Genomic DNA, 19,448 nt, shown 5'->3' with positions numbered 1-19,448 from the left:
TATTGAACAGTAGTTTTATGCCAGTTAGAGCTTGTCTTGTTACTCTAGGGCTTCCCTGGTGGCTCAGACGGTAAAGAACCTGCCTGCAGCGTGGGAGACCTGGGTTTGATCCTGGGTCAGGATCCCCTAGAGAAAGGAATGGCTACCTACTTCAGTATTGTTGCCTGGAGAATTCTATGCACAGAGGAGGCTGGGGGGCTACAGTCCATGGGGTTGCAAAGAGTCGGACACAACTGAGTGACCAACAGTTTGTTACTCTAAGAGAGTAAGCCCTTTATTGTTCACTCTGTAACTGTGAGAATAAAGAATGAGAGAAACTCTCCTGGGATCATCTCTAGTGCACCATCACCCAGACTTCAATTAACATAGGTAACACTTGGCACACTTGTTAAAAATAATAATTTCCAGCCCCATCTCCAGGTGAGTTTGTCTTAAGGGAATTGAGGCGGCCTCCAGTAACTTGTGTCTCTAGGAAGAATCTCAGGTGATTCTTGGGAAACAGTATCTTTGGGAAGTTGCTGGTTAGTGGAGTTCCTAAAGGGGGAGGGTTCTGGTTTTCTCTGGTACTGTCAGTGTTCCGACTGGCATAATATCTGTAATTGTAGTGATGAAAAAGGGCATTCATAAATCCAGTGTCCCAGCTTTAGGAGAAGGTCCTGGAAAAGTCTAAAATCCAGATTTCAATTGTATTACACCAATTGTTTTCTTCAAATAAGGGAAAATATTAAGGCATATATGGTCTTCCTTTATTATATTCAGTCAGCTTTGATGAAAAAATAGGTCATGATGGCAAGATCTCTGGGGCCTGTAAGGCAAAATAAATGCTTTGTTTTCTTGAGGAGCTTGGTTAAGTAGGGAAGTCAATGGCTTGAAACAGTCAGAGATAGTAGTAACATATCTGTAAGATATCAGAGACAGTAGTAAGATATCAGAGACAGTAGTAACATATCAGTAAGTGCTGCACCTGGTAGTAACCGGCTGAATATTTAAATGCTCAGGGAATGCACAGCAAAGGAAGAGCGAAAGAGTCAAGTTCCAAAGGACATTGGAAGTGGGGTCAGTTGAAATGAATGGAAATGTGATGGTGAAGGAAACTGCCCAGCTGGGGATGGTAGGCAGCAGAATTGCTGTGGCTGTAGAGACTCTTGTATAGCCTAGGCTTAGAGAGCGATCAGGGCCAAAATCCAATTTGGTCTTCTACAAACTGTACCTTTCTTTTAACCCCTGGGCCTTGATATGAGGCTAGTTCTAAGGGAGGAGCGTTTGAACATCTTGATAGTCTACCTTCCCATTAGAATGCCCCTTTATAAAATTTTTCAAAGGCACCTTTTGTGCTCATGGAAACCCTGCATAGCAAGCAGTTTTTTGTCAGCTGGAAGAGAGAGGCTGCGATCAGAGGCTTTGAGGGACTCGTTGGAGAGTTTTCTAGAGAAACAAGAATACTGGATTGAGCAATAGATTGAAAATAGGGGGCTGCTAAAACTGATTGGGTTTTAGCCAAGAATGTTATGATGGTGCAAGGTGGAAGATTAACTTAGTTTTTATGAGGATTATACATCAGGAAGGGGATGAGCTATGCAATTGACTGTGAAGATTGGGATCAGAGTTAGGTACCTGTGGAAGTAAAGATGTAGTTACGGATCTAAGAAATAGAATAGTCATTTAAGAAGTTTGCATTGTCTAAGTCATTATTCTAGTGACTGTGGAAAGAAAACAAAAATTCAGGCAGCAGACTTGACTCAACCAGGCGCCACCAGTCGGGTGCTGTGTTAAGTTAAGGGATGCTCAGTGCCTGTCCTAAAGGCTTCATAGTCTAGAGACCTGCCTGGTGGTCCAGTGGCTAAGACACCATGGTTCCAATGCAGGGGGCCTGGGTTCTATCCCTGGTAAGGGAACTAGATTGCACGTGCTGCAACTGAGTTTATATTCTTCACTTAAAGATCCCATATGCCACAATTAAGACCTGGAGCAGCCAAATTAAAAAAAAAAAAAAGCTTCTTGGTCTTGTGCAGTAGTCAGGCAGACCCTTTTTTTTAAAGGGCCAGAGAAGTTTTACAGCTCATACAGTCTTTGCTGCAACTGCTCAGCACTGCATTTTACATAAAAGAAAGGGTATGGCTGTATTAAAATAGAGCTTGATTTATGAACACAGGTTGTTTAGTCACTAAGTCGTGTCCTACTCTTTGACACCTCATGGACTATAGCCTACCAGGCTTCTCTTTCCATGGGATTTCCCAGGCAAGAAAACTAGAGTGGGGTGAGATTTCCTTCTCCAGTGAACATAGGTGGTAGACCAGATTCGATGACCCATGGTCCCTTTTTTCCACATTTAATCCAGAATAGAATGGGAAAGACTAGAGATCTCTTTAAGAAAATTGGAGTTACCAAGGTAATGTTTCATACAAAGATAGGCCCAGTAAAGGACGAAAATGTCAAGGACCTAACAGAAGCAGAAGATGTTAAGAAAAGGTGCCAAGAATACACAAAAAAACTGTACAAAAAAGGTCTTAATGACCGAGTTAACCGAGTGATGATGTGGTTACTCACCTAGAGCCAGACATCCTGGAGTGTGAAATCAAGTGAGCCTTAGAGTCTTACTACAAACAAAGCTGGTGGAGGTGATAGAATTCTAGCTGAACTATTTCAGATCTTAAAAGATGATGCTGTCAAAGTGAATGCATTCATTATGCCAGCAAATTTGGAAAACTCAGCAGTGGCCATAGGACAGGAAAAGGTCAGTTTTCATTCCAGTCCCGAAGAAAAGCAATGCCAAATAATGTTCAGGTTACCCCACAACTGCACTCATTTCACGGGCTAGCAAGGTAATGCTGAAAATGCTTCAAGTTAGGCTTCAACAGTACGTGAGCCGAGAACTTCCAGATATACAAGCTGGATTTAGAAAAGGCAGAGGAAACAAGATATCAAATTGCCAACATCCGCAGGATCGTAGAAAAAGAAATGGAATTCCAAAAAAAAAAAAATCAACTTCTGCATCATTAACTATGCTAAAGCTTTTGACTGTGTGGATCACAACAAACTGTATAATATTCTTAAAGAGATGGAAATGTTAGACCACCTTACCTGCCTCCTGAGAAACCTGTATGCAAGGATAGGAAGCAACAGTTAGAAGTGGATATGGAACAAAGGACTGGTTCCAGATTGGGAATGGAGTACGTCAAGGCTGTATATTGTCACCCTGCTTATTTAACTTATATGCAGAGTACATCATGTGAAATGCTGGACTGGATGAATCACAAGGTGGAATCAAGATTGCTGGGAGAAATATCAACAACCTCAGATATGCAGATAATACCATTTCAATGGCAGAAAATGAAGAGGAACTAAGGAGCCTCTTGTTGAAGGTGAAAAAGGAGAGTGAAAAAGCTGGCTTAAAACTCAACATTCAAAAAACAAAAATCATGGCATCCGGTTCCATCGCTTCATGGCAAATAAGTGGGGGATATGTGCAAAAAGAGTCAGATTTCATTTTCTTGGGCTCCAAAATCACTGCAGACAGTGACTGCAGCCACAAAATTAAATGACTCTTACTCCTTGGAAGAATAGCTATGTCAAACCTATACAGTGTTTTAAACAGCTGGAGACATCATTTTGTGGACCAAGGTCTGTCTAGTCAAAGCTATGGTTTTTCCAGTAGTCATGTATGGATGTGAGAGTTGGACCATAAAGAAGACTGAGTGCCGAAGAATTGATGTATTTGAACTGTGGTGCTGGAGAAGACTCTTCAGAGTCCCTTGGATTGCAAGATCAAACCAGTTAATTTAAAGGAAATCAGTCCTAAATATTCATTGTAAGGACTGATGCTGAAGATCCAGTACTTTGGCCATCTAATGCAAAGAGCTGACTCACTGGAAAAGACCCTGATGCTGGGAAAAATTGAGGGCAAGAGGAGAATGGGACAACAGGGAATGAGATGGTTGGATGGCATCACTGACTTGATGGATATGAGTTTGAGGAAACTCTGATAGTGATGGACAGAGAAGCCTGCCTTGCTGCAGTTCATGGGGTTGCAAAGAGTCAGACACAACTTAGCAACTGAACAGCAACAAATCCAGAATCTGCCATTTTGCATTCAGCCACTTGGCAAATGATACATCTTTGCTGAGACATGTTCCAACCCCTGCTTTATCCTGGGAATCACTGAATTCATGGAACCTAAAAATTATTCTCTGGGTTTCCAAATATCCCTAAGAGGGAGAAAATGTGTTGTCAGACTTATATCAGTTTCTTCATCTGTCACAAATAGTGTGAATTCCCACTGTGTTTAACAGATGTCATTATGACTGATAGAAGCCCTAAGCTATGCCCTTTGATTCAATAATTGTACTTAAGAAAACTTACTAAAAAATTCTCAGAAAAAAAAAGTTACAGCCAAGAACTTTTGAGTGAGAAATTTTGACATTTTTCAGTGTGAAAAATTGTAGCCACAGGACTTCCGTGGTGGTCCAGTGGCTAAGACTCCGTGCTCCCAATGTAGGGGGCCAGGGGCCAGGGTTAGATCCCTGGTCAGGGGACCAGATCCCACATGCTGCAACGAAGACCCAGGGCAGCCAAATCAATCTAAATAAAATTATAGCCTGCCCAAATGTCAGTAATAGTCAAGCAAATTATATGTGGTCTCTGTAGAATAATTTGCTATAATTAAAAGTAATACTTTTGACAAAGAGCATGCAATGGAAGTTATTTTCTCTCCAGTGAAGAAAAAACATACCTACAGTGATTGTTGCTGTATTTTTTTAAATTTAGTAATAACTCTGTGCTTATGAATGTGTATATGTTTTAGAAACCAGATAAGGAATAAAAGGAGAAATAACAAGTCCTGTATCAGTAATGGGATAAAACCTTCAAATCTAAATAAGAGAGCAGTGCTGTTGGATCTTGACTGAAGGAGGGCTAAAAATCAGTGCTGGGGGAGAAATTATGTGTCAGTACACTGACCTCCAATAAGATAGCATATAAACCTGAATGGGGGCCTTCCCTGGTGGCATAGTGGGTAGGAAGCTGCCTACCAATTCAGGGGACACCAGTTTGATCCCTGGTCTGGGAAGATCCCACATGCAGTGGAGCAACTGAGCCCGTTCATGGCTACTGACGCCTGCACTCTCTAGGGGCCTCCAGCCACAACTAATGAGCCCCTGTACCTAGAGCCTGTGCTCTGCAGTAGGAGAAGCCACCGCAGCGAGAAGCCTGTGTACTGCAACTAGAGAGTAGCTCCACTGTCCACAACTAGAGAAAGCCTGTGTGCAGCAGCGAAGACCCAGTGCAGCCAAATAAAGCAGTGTGTACAGATCAAAAAAAAAAAATCTGAATCGGCACCTGGTGAGTCTATGCTTCACTGACAGACGACTCAAACATGAATAAAGGATATCATCGAAAGCTGGGAGGCAAAATGACATGATGTCACTTGCCTTCTAGATGCCAGCCTGCAGGAAGGCACGCAATATGCTTCAGTCAACTTCATAGAATTTTCTAAAAAATGCTTAGTAGAGAGCAGTATGTCTGCTGAGGAGAGATGAAAACCTGAAGACGTAGCAGAAGTGTTGCAAGCCTTGTGAAAGTCTTGTTTCTCCCTGAAGGGGAAAGAGAAGAAGTCTTAAGAATCCCAATCCACTGAAAAGCCTCTTTTAACCTTGTTTCATATTGCATGTTGGCCAGAAGTCAAAGGAGAGCATCGTGCAAATGTTGGAGAGGAATTGGGAGAATGTTGATTAAGGAGATGATAAGCTGCCTTAAGGGTTCCCCGGTGGCTCAGCAGTAAAGAATTCGCCTGCAGTGCAGGAGAGGTGGGTCCAATCCCTTGTTCGGGAAGATTCCCTGGAGGAGGAAATGGTAACCTACTCCAGTATTATTGCCTGGAGAATCCTGTGGACAGAGGAACCTGGTGGGCTACAGTTCATAGGGTTGCAATGAAACTGAAGTGACTTAGTGCACATGTGCACACAAGCAGCCTTATGCTAAATGGAAGAAGATTTGGAAATGTATTATTGCTTTACCAGGTTAATGGAGAGCCTCACATAGGGAAAAAGGGGTCGTCCTAAATGCAGTGTGGTATCCTAGGTTGAGTCCTGGAGCAGAGAAAGGACATTAGTGGAAAAACTGCTGAGATCCCAATAACGACTGGGGCTTAATTAGTAGTAAAGCACCCGTGTTAAGTCACTGGTTTTGACAGAGGTACCATGGTAAGGTAAGATTTGGTTAGATTAGATAGTTAATAGTAGGTGAAATTGGTTGACTGGTATATGAGAACTCTCGGTGCTATGTTTAATAATCTAAAATTATTCCCAGGTGAGAACTTTATTTTTAATAGGCAAAGCTTTGTTTTGTTTTTTCTAAAGATTTTTTATTTTTGGCTGCACTGAGGCTTAGTTGCTCCTGCAGCATGTGAAATCTTAGTTTCCCAACCAGGGATTGAACCCGCCTCTCCTGCATTGGAAGGTGGTTTCTCAAACACTGGACACGCAGGGAATTTCCAAGAGTTTTCAAGGATAAGAGAGCAAGACAGAGGAAGAAGAGGAAGAAGATGAGGATGAGATGGTTGAAGATAAAGTAGATGAATTAGTTGGTTCTAGTACAGATTTTCCTTTTCTCTAAGTATAATTGTACCATACATATCTCAGGTTGTTTTTTTTTTTAAACAAAGACAATTGAAATCACACGAATGTGTAAGATAACATTTTCTTTTTGTTTGATAAACCTACTATTAAAATGATCCTGTCTTTTAGTAATATCTTTAGTGGCCATTAACATTGTGTAGTACAGAAAAAGGCTGTAAAGTGACATGGAAATTTAAAGCAAGTCATGTATAACACATTATATATTGGATAGTAGTTTTTGTAAACTTTTGATACAGGTTATGTTAAATAACTTCTGTGAACTGAGTATCACTTTATAACTGAAAATGTTGCAGCTTTCTGTTGACATCCTCAGTGCTTGCAAGTATATACAACCTAGAAAATCTAGATACTTTTAAATAAAAGCATTTACTTTGTGGAGAGATGACTCCCTTTGAATACTGACGGGAGACTTCCCTGGCGCTCCAGTGGTTAGGACTTCACCTTCCAGTGCAGGCGGCGCAGTTTCAATCCCTGGTCAGGGAGGTAAGATTGCACATAACCTCACAACCAAAAAACCAAAAGATAAAACAGAAACAATATTGTAACAAATTCAATAAAAACTTTAAAAATGGTTCACTGTAAAAAGAATGCTGGTGGATACTGTTGATTCTCTCCCAGTGACTTCACAGCAGTTTATGCTTATCTTCGTGACCCTTATGGGCTTGCAAGAAAGCTTATAGGTTGGGTCTAGAGGCAAAAGAGACTGAAAAAGTAATGTGTTTTTTCCATCCCCAACTCTGGCCAGCACCCTCCTCCTGGAACTGGTGGTTAGTGGAAAGTAATGATCTTGACAATTTTAGGTAGAGTATAATTGCTTGATCCTAAACACTTGGAAACTAAATCAATATATGTGGTGGTTTGGTTTATTTCTTCAGCTTTATTTGTTCACCAGTAAAGGAGATTAGTTTTTTGAGTGTCTTTGAGTTATAGTGACACTTCCAATAGACTCTGATCATTGTATTTTAGGTTTCTGCAGTTCTTAGGCTAAAACCCCTTTTCCGACCAAGAGTATCAGACTCCTAGATAGCTTTCTTTGAAAATAAAAGTATTACAAAATGTGCCAGTTCTCAAGATGTAGGATTGGTGAGGTTGGAGGGGTTCAATTACTCTTTGTTTTGAACATCACTACTATTCGTGCTATAAAACATTTTGATTCAAATATTTCTGTTTACTATACAGGCTTACAGTGGAACACCTCTAACAGAAGAAAAGGAGAAAATAGTCTGGGTCAGATTTGAAAATGCAGATTTAAATGGTATGCTTTTAACTTTTGGTGGGGGGGCATATGAATTAAATGTTTGAGGTTGACCTGATTCCAAAAAGAGAACCCTTACCTTTTGTCAGGTTAGTTTCTCTTAAAATGAGTTTTTAAGTTTTCAAAAAACATTTATTTTCAACTATAGAAACTTGATTAGAATTAATATTGTAAGTCTTAGAGTCACTGTACATGTAGTGCCTAGCCTTAAACTTTAAGTCCAAGTAAGATAACAATTTCTTAGAGAAAAAGTTTTTCTAATTCAAGTTTGGTCAGTTGTATGGGATTTATAACAGCACAATAAAAATTAGTGTTGAACTTTTTAGACTTTGAAATATTTTTCTGGACTTCCCTGGTGGTCCAGTGGCTAAGACTCTGTGCTCCCAGTGCAGGGGGCTCGGATTCAATCCCTGGTTGGTGAACTAGATACCACACGCTGCAACTAAGAGTTCGAGTGTCCCAGCTGAGGAGGCTGCATGCTGCAAGCAAGGCTTGGTGGTGGTGCTAGTTTGGTTTAGTTGCTAAGTCGTGTCCGACTCTTGAGACCCCATGGACTGGAGTTCACCAGGCTCTTCTGTCCATGGAATTCTCCTGGCAAGAATACTAGAGTAGGTTGCCATTTCCTTCTCCAAGGCATCTTCCCGGCCCAGGAATTGAACCTGGGCCTCCTGCATTGGCAGGCAGATTTTTTACCGACTGAGCTATGAGGGAAGCCCAGGCTTGGTGTAGCCAAATAAGTAAATAAAAGGGAAATTATTTTTTAAAAACATTATATTCCTGAGCAGAACTTATGCCAGTCCAGGGCCTGTTTGTTCTCAGACACCTTCCTTCCACATCATTGCTCCTTCCTGTTGTCTTCTGGCTGAGTTTGGGAGGTACTGGTAGGAGATTGGAAGGGAGGATGGGAGCAAGGGAGAGTAGTATTCCGTCTCCCTCTCTTTTGGCAGCTACATTTCCTCCGTGCTTCTCTCTTCCCCTGGGCAGCTCCACTTGCCTTTCTGCGGGGTGACCCCAGCACCCTGCTTTCCTCCCTGTCTTCCTAGCTTAGGGGTGGTATTGGCTTCCTGCTGTTGCTAATTCAGTAGGCCACCATCTGTGGAACCAGTTATCTGTATTAAGTTCCCAGTTATGAATACACTGACTTGTTTTCATTTCCTAGTTGGACATTGATGGGTACCTTACTCTTGAGTCTTTGTCTCCTCTGGGACGTTTAAGATTCCGCATTTTCCTTTAAAAACTACTGTCCAGAACGCGGGAGGCTGTCACTTCCACAAATCGGTTTCTTTTGGATTTGGATTCTCTGTCAGGTGGTTTGTTTACATGGCAACTTGTTATGCCGTCCGTGCAGAGTAACACATTCGTTTGTATAGGTGGTTATTTATGATACATAACCTTTTCCTACAGTATTTCTCTCTGAAAGCTTTTTATATTCAAAATTTCCTTTCTCTTCACGACTGTCAAATTTCCTTGTTGCTAGTGTATTCTTCTTTTTCTTCTTTCCCTTCTTTATTAAGAACTACTTACGTGTTTGTCATCTTTTGTTTCCTGTCACCATTTTCTCATGAATTCAGACTCACTTCTCTTCTGCAAGTGTATTTGCTTTGTGGATGTCAATGTATTAGAGGACTTTCTTGATTTAATAAGAAAGGAAATGTGGTCATGGTCTTGAAAATATTAGACAATAGCAAAAAATTATAAAGCATATGCAGAATGTTAAAAGTAATTGATCTTTAAAAGGTTTATGTCAGCAGTAAAATGACTTTAAAAAAAATCACATAATTGGGACATTCCTGGCAGTCTAGAGGTTAGGGCTCTGCACTCTCACTGCCTGGGGCCCAGGTTCAATCCTGGGTAAGGGAACTAAAATCTTACAAGTCTCACGGCATGGTCAAAAAAAAAAAAAAATTTCACAAAATTAACTTTAAAACGTCATCAAAATAATCTTTAGGAAAGTTTTTTTTTTTTTTTTAACAGCAAATAAGAATTGCTGGGGTAATAATGCTTTATAAAGCCTTTGCATTATTGAAGTGCAATGCATTTGCATCTGGAAATGTAAATGGATGCCACTTATTTGGGACTTTCTGTTCTGTTGAACTTATAATGGTTGTCCTTAAGAATATCCTGTATCTTAGTTGATTTATTAAACTTTTAAATTTATACATCTTCATGTTAAATACTTTAGCGTACTCCCATATCCTTTGGTGTCTCCTTTCTATGTCATATTGATAGTGTATGACATTTTGTCCTGGATTTTTATGGATACTCTTTTTACCATCTCTGGCCCTCGGGCTGTGTGTGCATGTGCACACAGGTATGTGTGTGTTTTAAAGCCATAGTAAATATTACCAAGATATTGGATCCTCCTTAATTTCCCCAGTCTCTTACAGCATTTCTTGGATTTGCCTCTTATTTGTGTTCTTTCTTTAGGAATGTTTTATTTAGGTGCTTGTATGGCAGACCTTTTGAGATATTTATGATTGAAAGAAAATTTGGCATGGGAAAGAAAAAGTAGGATTCCCTGGCTGAAAGTGCAGTATCTCTCTGAAAAAGGCCGTGTGTGCATGCTAAGTTGCTTCAGTTATTCCGACTCTTGCAGACTATTTGTACTGGAGCCCTCCAGGCTCCTCTGTCCATGGGCTTCTCCAGGCAAGAATACTGGAGTGGGTTGCCATGCCCTCTTCCAGGGATCTTCCCAACCCACAGTTTGAACGTGGGTTCTTGCGTCTCTGGCGTTTGGCAGGCAGGTTCTTTACCACTAGCTCTGCCACTTTTCCATTACATTAGAGATTCTTGATCAGCCATCCTGCCCTTCCCTGGTTTTGTCTTCCGCAGCTGGGATGTGATTCTTTGATCATTGCCTTTTGTCTGTCATGACATCGTAAGGGAGACAGTGGAGAGGCTGCTTCTGGCCGCCGCCGTAGTAGCTCAGCAGCCTGTTTCTTTGTAGAGCAGTTGGATACCCAGAGATTGTATTAGGTATTTAGGCTTCTCTTTGCTAGACTTGGAGTTTTTTCTGGCAAAACAATTTAGAAGTCTTTTACCTGTCCATAGATTTAAGTTATTTTATAATATTAATGAAACTCTATTAGCTGTTGATTTAAAACCTGCAGTCTTCAAATTGAACTGTGCTCTGCTGATTCCTTTCTGTTTGTTCCAGCAGGCCTGAGAACTCTGCTTTTCATCATGAAATTATTAAAGGGTGCCATTTGGCCCCTGCCACAGGGTTGCAGCCCGTCTGATTACGGGCTTATCAGAGTTGGGGGTGGAGTAGGTAACAGCTTATAGGAGAGATACTTCTGAGGAATCTGGGTTATTGGGATTCTCTTTTCCTGAATCCTTTTAGCTATCTCTGTTCCTAATCTAGTTTGGTGTCCAGTAGAGACTGCGACTGTTGGAGTTTAATAGGAGGAGGATTAAGGCCCTTTGTGTCATGGTTATTGTTTTGTTTCTGCTTTCAGGGAGTCTCGTTTATACCCAAGATTGTTTTTCTTGAGGCACTCACTGTACTGAAAAAGATAAAAGAAGTAGCCAAAGCAGGTTAATATCCTGACATTTTCTGTCACATTCTCTAAAGGTGAGCATGTAGTGTGAGTCCCAAAACACATCAGGTTTAATCAGCTGGTTTGCTCCAGTATAAGAACTGCCAACTTTCTAGCCTTTGCGGGGGTAATTCTTACTATCCTGAGTTGGTCAGTTCTAATATCAAGTTTTAAGTATCTAATTGATACTTAGATATCAATTTTTCTGTTCAACAGATTTTTTTTTTTTAGTTGCATGTGATCAGTTTAAGGGCAAAAAAGGTTTTAATTGTGGTAAAATGTGCTTAACATAAAATTTACTTTCTTAACCATTTTTGAGTGTACTGATCTGTAGTTGTAAATACATTCACATTGTTACACAACCAATCTCCAGAGCTGTTTTTATCTTGTAAAACTGAAACTATACCCATTACACAACGACTCTACATTCTCTCCTTCTCACTAACTCCAGGCAACCACCATTCTACTTTGTCTCTGAATTGGAGATACTTAAGCCACCTCATAAGCAGCATCATTCAGTGATATCATCAGTTCAGTTCAGTTGCTCAGTCGTGTCCCACTCTTTGTGACCCCATAAATCACAGCACGCCAGGCCTCCCTGTTCGTCACCAGCTTCCAGAGTTTACTCAGACTCATGTCCATCAAGTCGGTGCTGCCATCAGCCATCTAATCCTCTGTCGTCCCCTTCTCCTCCTGACCCCAATTCCTCCCAGCATCAGGGTCTTTTCCAATGAGTCAGCTCTTTACATGAGGTGGCCAAAGTACTGGAGTTTCAGCTTTAGCATCAATCCTTCCAATGAACACCCAGGACTGATCTCCTTTAGAATGGACTGGTTGGATCTCCTTGCAGTCCGAGGGACTCTCAAGAGTCTTCTCCAACACCACAGTTCAAAAGCATCAATTCTTCAGTGTTCAGCTTTCCTCACAGTCCAACTCTCACATTCATACATGACCACTGGAAAAACCATAGCCTTGATTAGACAGACCTTTGTTGGCAAAACAATATCTCTGCTTTTTAATATGCTGTCTACGTTGGTCATAACTTTCCTTCCAAGGAGTAAGCGTCTTTTAATTTCATGGCTGCAGTCACCATCTGTAGTGATTTTGGAGCTCCAAAAAATAAAGTCTGACACTGTTTCCACTGTTTCCCCATCTATTACCCATGAAGTGATGGGACCAGATGCCATGATGTTAGTTTTCTTAATGTTGAGCTTTAAGCCAACTTTTCACTCTCTTCTTTCACTTTCATCAAGAGGCTTTTTAGTTCCTCTTTACTTTCTGCCATAAGGGTGGTGTCATCTGCATATCTGAGGTTATTGATGTTTCTCCCGGCAATCTTGATTCCAGCTTGTGCTTCTTCCAGCCCAGTATTTCTCATGTGATATCATACATGTGTCTAAATTTCCTTTCTAAGTCTGTGATATTCTGTTTTTTTTTTTTTTTTTTAATCATTTTATCTTTTCATAGGTGATCATTTGGGTTGCTTCCACCCTTTGGCTTTACAAAGAATGCTGCTTTTAGCAGTTATTTTTGCAAATACCTCTTTGAGTCCCTGCTTTCAGTTTCTTTTTGAGTAATACCCATAAGTGGATTTGTTGGCTTATAAGTTCTTTTTAATTTTTTGAGAAACCACCGTACTATTTTCCATATGGTATTCATTTTAAACCTGCTCCCATGGCTGGGAAGCATAGTGGCTTAATCCCTTGAGTCTTTCACTTCTCACTGCTCCTCTCTGGCGCTTATTTCTCTTCTCTGACTTCTCTAATGAGGTTGGAGCAGTGATTGCTCAAAGCTCTCTGTTTATAACTTTATGATCAAAGAGGAAAAAAGAGTCCTTTGGGCAGTCCAGCATGCTCAGTCTGGATTACCTTCCAGTTATGGGAATAGTTGCAGTGGCCAAGGATATGGTACTAGCACTGGCTCAGCTGGTTGTGAGGAGAAGCCTGTCCTTGTGCTTGATGTGGGGGGAGGGTAAGATCAGTAATCAGAAAAGGAGGCGGTATAGAGCAGGAAGCGTGTGAGGCTGCAGAGAGAGCAGGGGCTGTGAGCCTCTGCTGCCCTAGTGTGCCTGGGTCCCCATTTCAGTGGCCTCCTAGACATCTTCACTTAGATATCCCCAAATGCCTCAAACTCTTAATCATTTCCCATCTAACTACGACGCTTCAGTATCTATACTTTAACCTCACTTGCCTTTCAAGAGTCACGAAAAGCAGAGAACTTTTTATACCTTGGAATCTTTGCACAGGGGATCTTCTGGCTGAAATGAGAATTTCAGCCTTAATCCTCATTCAGCTGTTGTGTGCACGTGTGTGCCCTCAGTCACTCAGTCATGTGCAACTCTTTGCGACCCCATGGACTGTAGCCCGCCAGGCTTTTTTGTCCGTGGGATTCTCTAGGCAAGAATTCTGGAGTGGGGTGCCATTCCCTCCTCCAGGGGATCTTCCCAACCCGGGGATCGGATGCACACCACCTGCGTCTCCTGCACTGGCAGGCAGAATCTTCATCGTTGCGCCACCTGGGAAGCCCCTCATTCACCTATTAGCATCTACTAAAAGTGAATTTCCAGTTTTTAGATTGGGTATTGGTAGGATATTGCTGCTATCAACATGCATGTGAAATACAGAAGAAGCTGGTTTGGGAGGAAAATTAATTTTACTTTACACCTTGATTTTTGAGGTGAGCAGAAAATCCAGGATCCGCCTCTCCTCCTCCCAAGTACAAACAGTTTTCCAAGGAGGGAGAGTATACTGAGTGTGCTAATAGGTGAGGTTAACAAATAAGATAGACTGTAAAAAAATTTTATTGAAATATAGTTGATTTACAGAGTTGTGTTAATATCTTCTGTATAGCAAAGTGATTGTTATACATATCTATACATTCTTTTTCATCTTCTTTTCCATGATGGTTTATCACAGGATATCGAATATAGTTCCCTGTGCTATACAGCAGAACCTTGTTGTTTATCCATCCTATATATAATAATTTTATATTATATATAATATTATATATAATATATTTGGCACATCTGCTAGTGCCAAACTCCCAATCCTTCTCTCCTCTACCTCCCTTCTCCTTGGCAGCCACAACTGTGTTCTCAGTGAAGATAGACATGTTGTTGAAGGATGAGTGAATCAAAGGAAAATGTTGTAGTTATCTAAAACCACAGAGGAAATGCTACATATCTCTATAGGAAAAACTGTAAAGTCCATATTTAGGGGAGAAAAAAGAAACCAGTGAAAAAGGTAAAGAGCAGTTTTAGAATAACCAGTGATGGTATGATAAAAGACATAAAGAATGAGGATTACTTAAAGCTGTAGTAGTTCTGAAGAATAACCTAAAGTTTTTACAAAATTAAGAGCTTCACTTAAAAGTAATGAAGTCTGCTCTACCACCATCCAGAGAAAGAAAAAGAGCACAAGTGACTAAGCAGAACCTAAAGTAAGATAAAGGAGATTTTTGTATAATGACCTCAGTGTTTTATATATGGCATTTGAGGCCTTCTAAAAGTGACAACCTGTGATCAAGGTGGTAGCTGTGGTACAAAGATGACTGAATATCAAGAGTCCTGAGATTGCTCTTCAGCTTTGAGTAAGTTATACCAACCTTGTTCTTTATTTTTGGGTGGGGGGGCTTCCCTGATAGCTCAGTTGGTAAAGAATCTGCCTGCAATGCAGAAGGCCCTGGTTCAATTCCTGGATCAGGAAGATCCTCTGCTTAAGGGATAGGCTACTGCCTCTAGTATTCTTGGGCTTCCCTGGTGGCTCAGCTGGTAAAGAATCTGCCCGCAATGTGGGAGACCTGGGTTTGATCCCTGGGTTGGGAAACTCCCCTGTTCTTTTTAAGTTTTTTTCTTTTAGGCCACACCATATGGCTTGTGGGATGTTTGTTCCCTGACCAGACATTGAACCTGGGCCCTCAGCAGTGAGAGCACAGAGTCGTAGCCGCCATACAACCAGGGATTCCCCGAACTTGTTCTTGTCAGTCATAAAATGAAATCAGCTCCTGCTCTACGTATAAAACAGGATTTTTGTGCATCAGATTAGATAATGTATATATAAATCAATGGAATATTATAAAAGAACATTTAAATGTTAGATGTAAAGAGAATTGGGCTTCCCCCGTGGCTAAGTGGTAAAGAGTCTGCCTGTAGTGCAGGAGATGCAGGTACAGTCCCTGGGTTGGGAAGATCCCCTGGAGAAGGAAATGGTAGACCACTCTAGTATTCTTGCCTAGGAAATTCCCTGGACAGAGGAAGCTGGTAGGCTACAGACCATGGGGTCACAAAGAGTCGGACACGACTGAGTGACTGTTGATGTTCAGTCACTCAGTCATGTCCGACTCTTTGCAATCCCATGGACTGCAGCACACCAGGCTTCCCCGTCCTTCACTATCTCCTGGAGTTTGCTCAAACTCATGCCCATTGAGTTGGTGATGCCATCCAACCATCTCATGCTCTGTCACCCTCTTCTCTTGCCCTCAGTCTTTCCCAGCATCAGGGTCTTTTCCAGTGAGTCGGCTCTTTGCATCAGATGGCCAGAGTATTGGAGCTTCAGCTTCAACATCAGTCCTTCTAATGAATATTCAGGGTTGATTTCCTTTAGGATTGACTGGTTTGATCTCCTTACTGTCCAGGAGACTCTCAGAAGTCTTTGCCAACACCACAGTTCTTTGGTGCTCAGCCTTCTTTATGGTCCAACTCTCACATCTCTACATGACTACTGAAAAAACCATAGCTTTGACTAGATGGACCTTTGTCGGCAAAGTAATTTCTCTGCTTTTTAATACACTACGTTTGTCATAGCTTTCCTTCCAGGGAGCAAGCATCTTTTAATTTCATGCTGCAGTCACTGTTCACATCGATTCGAAGCCCAAGAAAATAGTCTGTCACTGTTTCCATTGTTTCCGCATCTATTTGCCATGAAGTGATGGAACCGGATGCTATGATCATCTTTTGAATGTTGAGTTTTAAGCCCGTATTTTCTCTCTACTCTTTCACGTTCTTCAAGAGGCTCTTTAGTTCCTCTTTGCTTTCTGCCATTAGGGTGGTGTCATCTGCCTATCTGAGGTTACTGATATTTCTCCCGGCTCTCTTGATTTCAGCTTGAGTTTCATCCAGCTCTGCATTTCCCATGATGCACTCTGCGTATAAGTTAAATAAGCAGGGTGACAATATACAGCCTCGTTGTACTCCTTTTCCAAGGTTGAACCAGTCCATTATTGCATGTCCAGTTTTAACTGTTGCTTCTTGACCTGCATACAGCCTTCTCAGGAGGTATGTCAGGTGGTCTGGTATTCCCGTCTCATGAAGAATTTTCCAGTTTGTTGTGACCCACACAGTAAGAGGCTTTAGTGTAGTCAGTGAAGGAGAAATAGATGTTTTTCCTGGAGTTCCATTTCTTTCTCTATGGTCCTGTGGATATTGACAATTTGATCTCTGGTTCCTCTGCCTATTCTAAATCCAGCTTGTACATCTGGAAGTTCTGGATTCATGTAGTGTTGAAGCCTGGTTTGAAGGATTTTCAGCATTACCTTGATAGCATGTGAAATGAGTAAAATTGTAGGGTAGCTTGAATATTCTTTGGCATTGCCCTTCTTTGGGATTGGAAAGAAACCGACCTTTTCCAGTCCTGTGGCCCCTACTGAGTTTTCCAAATTTGCTGGCATATTGAGTGCAACACTTTAAGAGCATCATCTTTTAGGATTTGAAATAACTCAGCTGGAATTCCATCACCTCCACTAGCTTTGTTTGTAGTAATGCTTCCTAAAGCCCAATGATTTCACGCTCCAGGATGTTTGGCTCTAGGTGAGTTACCACACCATTGTGGTTATCCTGGTCATTAAGACCTTTTTTTTAAAGTTCTTCTGTGTATTCTTACCACTTCTTAATCTCTTCTGCTTCTGTTAGGTCCATACTGTTTCAGTCCTTTACTTTGCCCATCTTTGCAAGAAATGTTCCCTTGGTATCTCTAATTTTCTTGAGATCTCTAGTCTTTCCCATTGCATTTTTTTCCTTTATTTCTTTGTATTACTTGCTTAAGACTGAGGGACTAAACAACAAAAGAGAATTAATTATGCCCTTAGGTTAAATAAGCTTATGATTCTGAATTTTGCTGGATATAGAATCATGTGCTATTAATTTTATGCTAGTGAATTCCTGTCAAAGGAAAATCAGCATAAAAAATAACTGGGACTTCCCTGATGGTCCAGAGCTTAAGACATTGTGCTTCCACTGCAGGGGGCACAGATTTGATATCTGGTTGAGGAACTAAGATCCCCCATGCTATGCCTTGTAGCCAAAAAATAGGAAGAAAAAATTACTGATTTTGAGCTCTGTTCAAGATTTTGATCTTTATATTTGAGCGATGGGAAGTCACTAATGTAGAGGATAGAAGTGAGAAGGTATGCCATTTTTTGTTTTTTTTTTTTCCGGCTGTGCCTCTTAACTTAGGGGATTTTAGTTCCCCAGCCAGGGATCAAACTGTGGGCTGATGGCAATGAGTACAGAATCCTAAGTACTGGACTGCCAGGGAATTCCCCAATATGTATATTTTGAAAAGATCGCTCTGACTCTAATACAGAGTTTGGTGGACAGTGGTGGAGGCAAAAAGTCACTCAGGCTTTTGCAATAGATATTGTAGACAGAGGTGGTGGTGGTGTAAGCAGAGAGCTATTTAGGAAGCTTGCTCATAGATTTATTGCTGGAGGGAAGGAAGAAGGCGGTTCCTGATTTTGCTATCTGGATAGATAATCATGCTGTTCCCCAAAATAGGAAACCCTGGAAGATCATGTTTGGGGAGGAAATCCTGATCTTTAAGTGGAATTTGATCTTCTGTTGAGACATCCAAAACCCATACTGAGGAAGTCACTAGCAGAAAGTAACTGAAGCAATGGTTGGAATGCGGTCACTTAGGGAGGGTTAGTGTAAGAAGAAAAGGGAGTTTAGGAATTTGCTTTGAGTAACTCTAATATTTCAAGAGAAGTTAGAAAAGGATGAGCCAGCGGAGAATATGGTTAGCATTGGTTATAGCTGCTGAATAATCTTAACAAGATGTTCTTAAAAACATATATTGGATTCAACAACTTGGAGGTTACTGATGACTGTAGTAAGTCACCTGGGAGGAGAGTTGGGGCAGAAACACGTTCTGAAACAGGCAGGGATGAATGAGAGATGAAAAGCAGATGCAGTTATAAACGAAGAGTTCAGCTCCTGGAAAGAGAGGAAATAGTGAAGTCAAATACAGGGAGAGGGATATTACTGGTTTATGATTTTAAAAAAACCCTTATTTAGGGACTTGCCTGGTGGTCCCTGGTGGGTTAAGATTCCAGGGTTCCTTTGCAGGGGTTGTAGGTTTGATCCCTATTCAGGAAACTAAGATTTTTCACATGCTGCCTGGAGCAGCCAAAAATACAAAAACAAACCCACCTTATTTATTGTGCAAATATATCATGATAAATAGCACAAAAGTATGGATCACTGAATTTTTACACATTGTAAATCTGTGGAGCCATAACTAAGGTAGAAGATAGAATGTTGCTACCTAATTGCCTAGTGATTCTGAATTTCATATAAAGAGAATCGTTCAGTATGTAGGCTATTAGCTATGTCTACATGTGTCCCCTCTCTCTTGGACCTCCCGCCCACATCTCCCCCCTTTCCACCAACCTTCCCATCCAGGTCATCACGGAGCACCCAGCCCAGCTCCCTGTGGTACACGCAGGTTTCCACTAGCTATTTTACACATGGTAATGTATTTATGGGCTTCACTTGTGGCTCAGCTGATAAAGGATCCGCTTGCAATGCAGGAGACCTGGGTTCCATCCCGGGGTTGGGACGATCCCCTGGAGAAGGGCAAGGCTACCCACTCCAGGATTCTGGCCTGGAGAATCCCATGGACTGTATATGTATAGTCTGTGGGGTTCCAAAGAGTCCTAATCTCCTAATACATCCCACCCTCCCCTTCCCCCTCGCAGAGTAATTTACTTTAGACAAAAGGAAATAGAATTGTGTGTCATAGAGTGGAA

General features: G+C 41.3%; 1 protein-coding gene across 11 annotated transcripts in view; it reads left to right on the top strand.

Moving 5' to 3' along the window:
• The window catches only part of BCAS3 (BCAS3, microtubule associated cell migration factor), a 597,592-nt gene that overhangs the window by 17,543 nt on the left and 560,601 nt on the right, over window positions 1-19,448 (top strand). For all 11 annotated transcript variants that reach the window (XM_027518314.1, XM_027518315.1, XM_027518317.1 and 8 more), the window contains one exon: window positions 7,812-7,887. In XM_027518314.1, the coding sequence (XP_027374115.1) occupies window positions 7,812-7,887 (76 nt within the window). The remainder of the gene's footprint in view (window positions 1-7,811; window positions 7,888-19,448) is intronic.

The sequence above is a fragment of the Bos indicus x Bos taurus genome, chromosome 19 (genome assembly GCF_003369695.1).
Source record: "Bos indicus x Bos taurus breed Angus x Brahman F1 hybrid chromosome 19, Bos_hybrid_MaternalHap_v2.0, whole genome shotgun sequence".
Taxonomy (NCBI): Eukaryota; Metazoa; Chordata; class Mammalia; order Artiodactyla; family Bovidae; genus Bos; species Bos indicus x Bos taurus.
The sequence above is the reverse complement of the archived record's forward strand: the minus strand, read 5'-3'. Positions and strand labels throughout refer to the sequence as shown.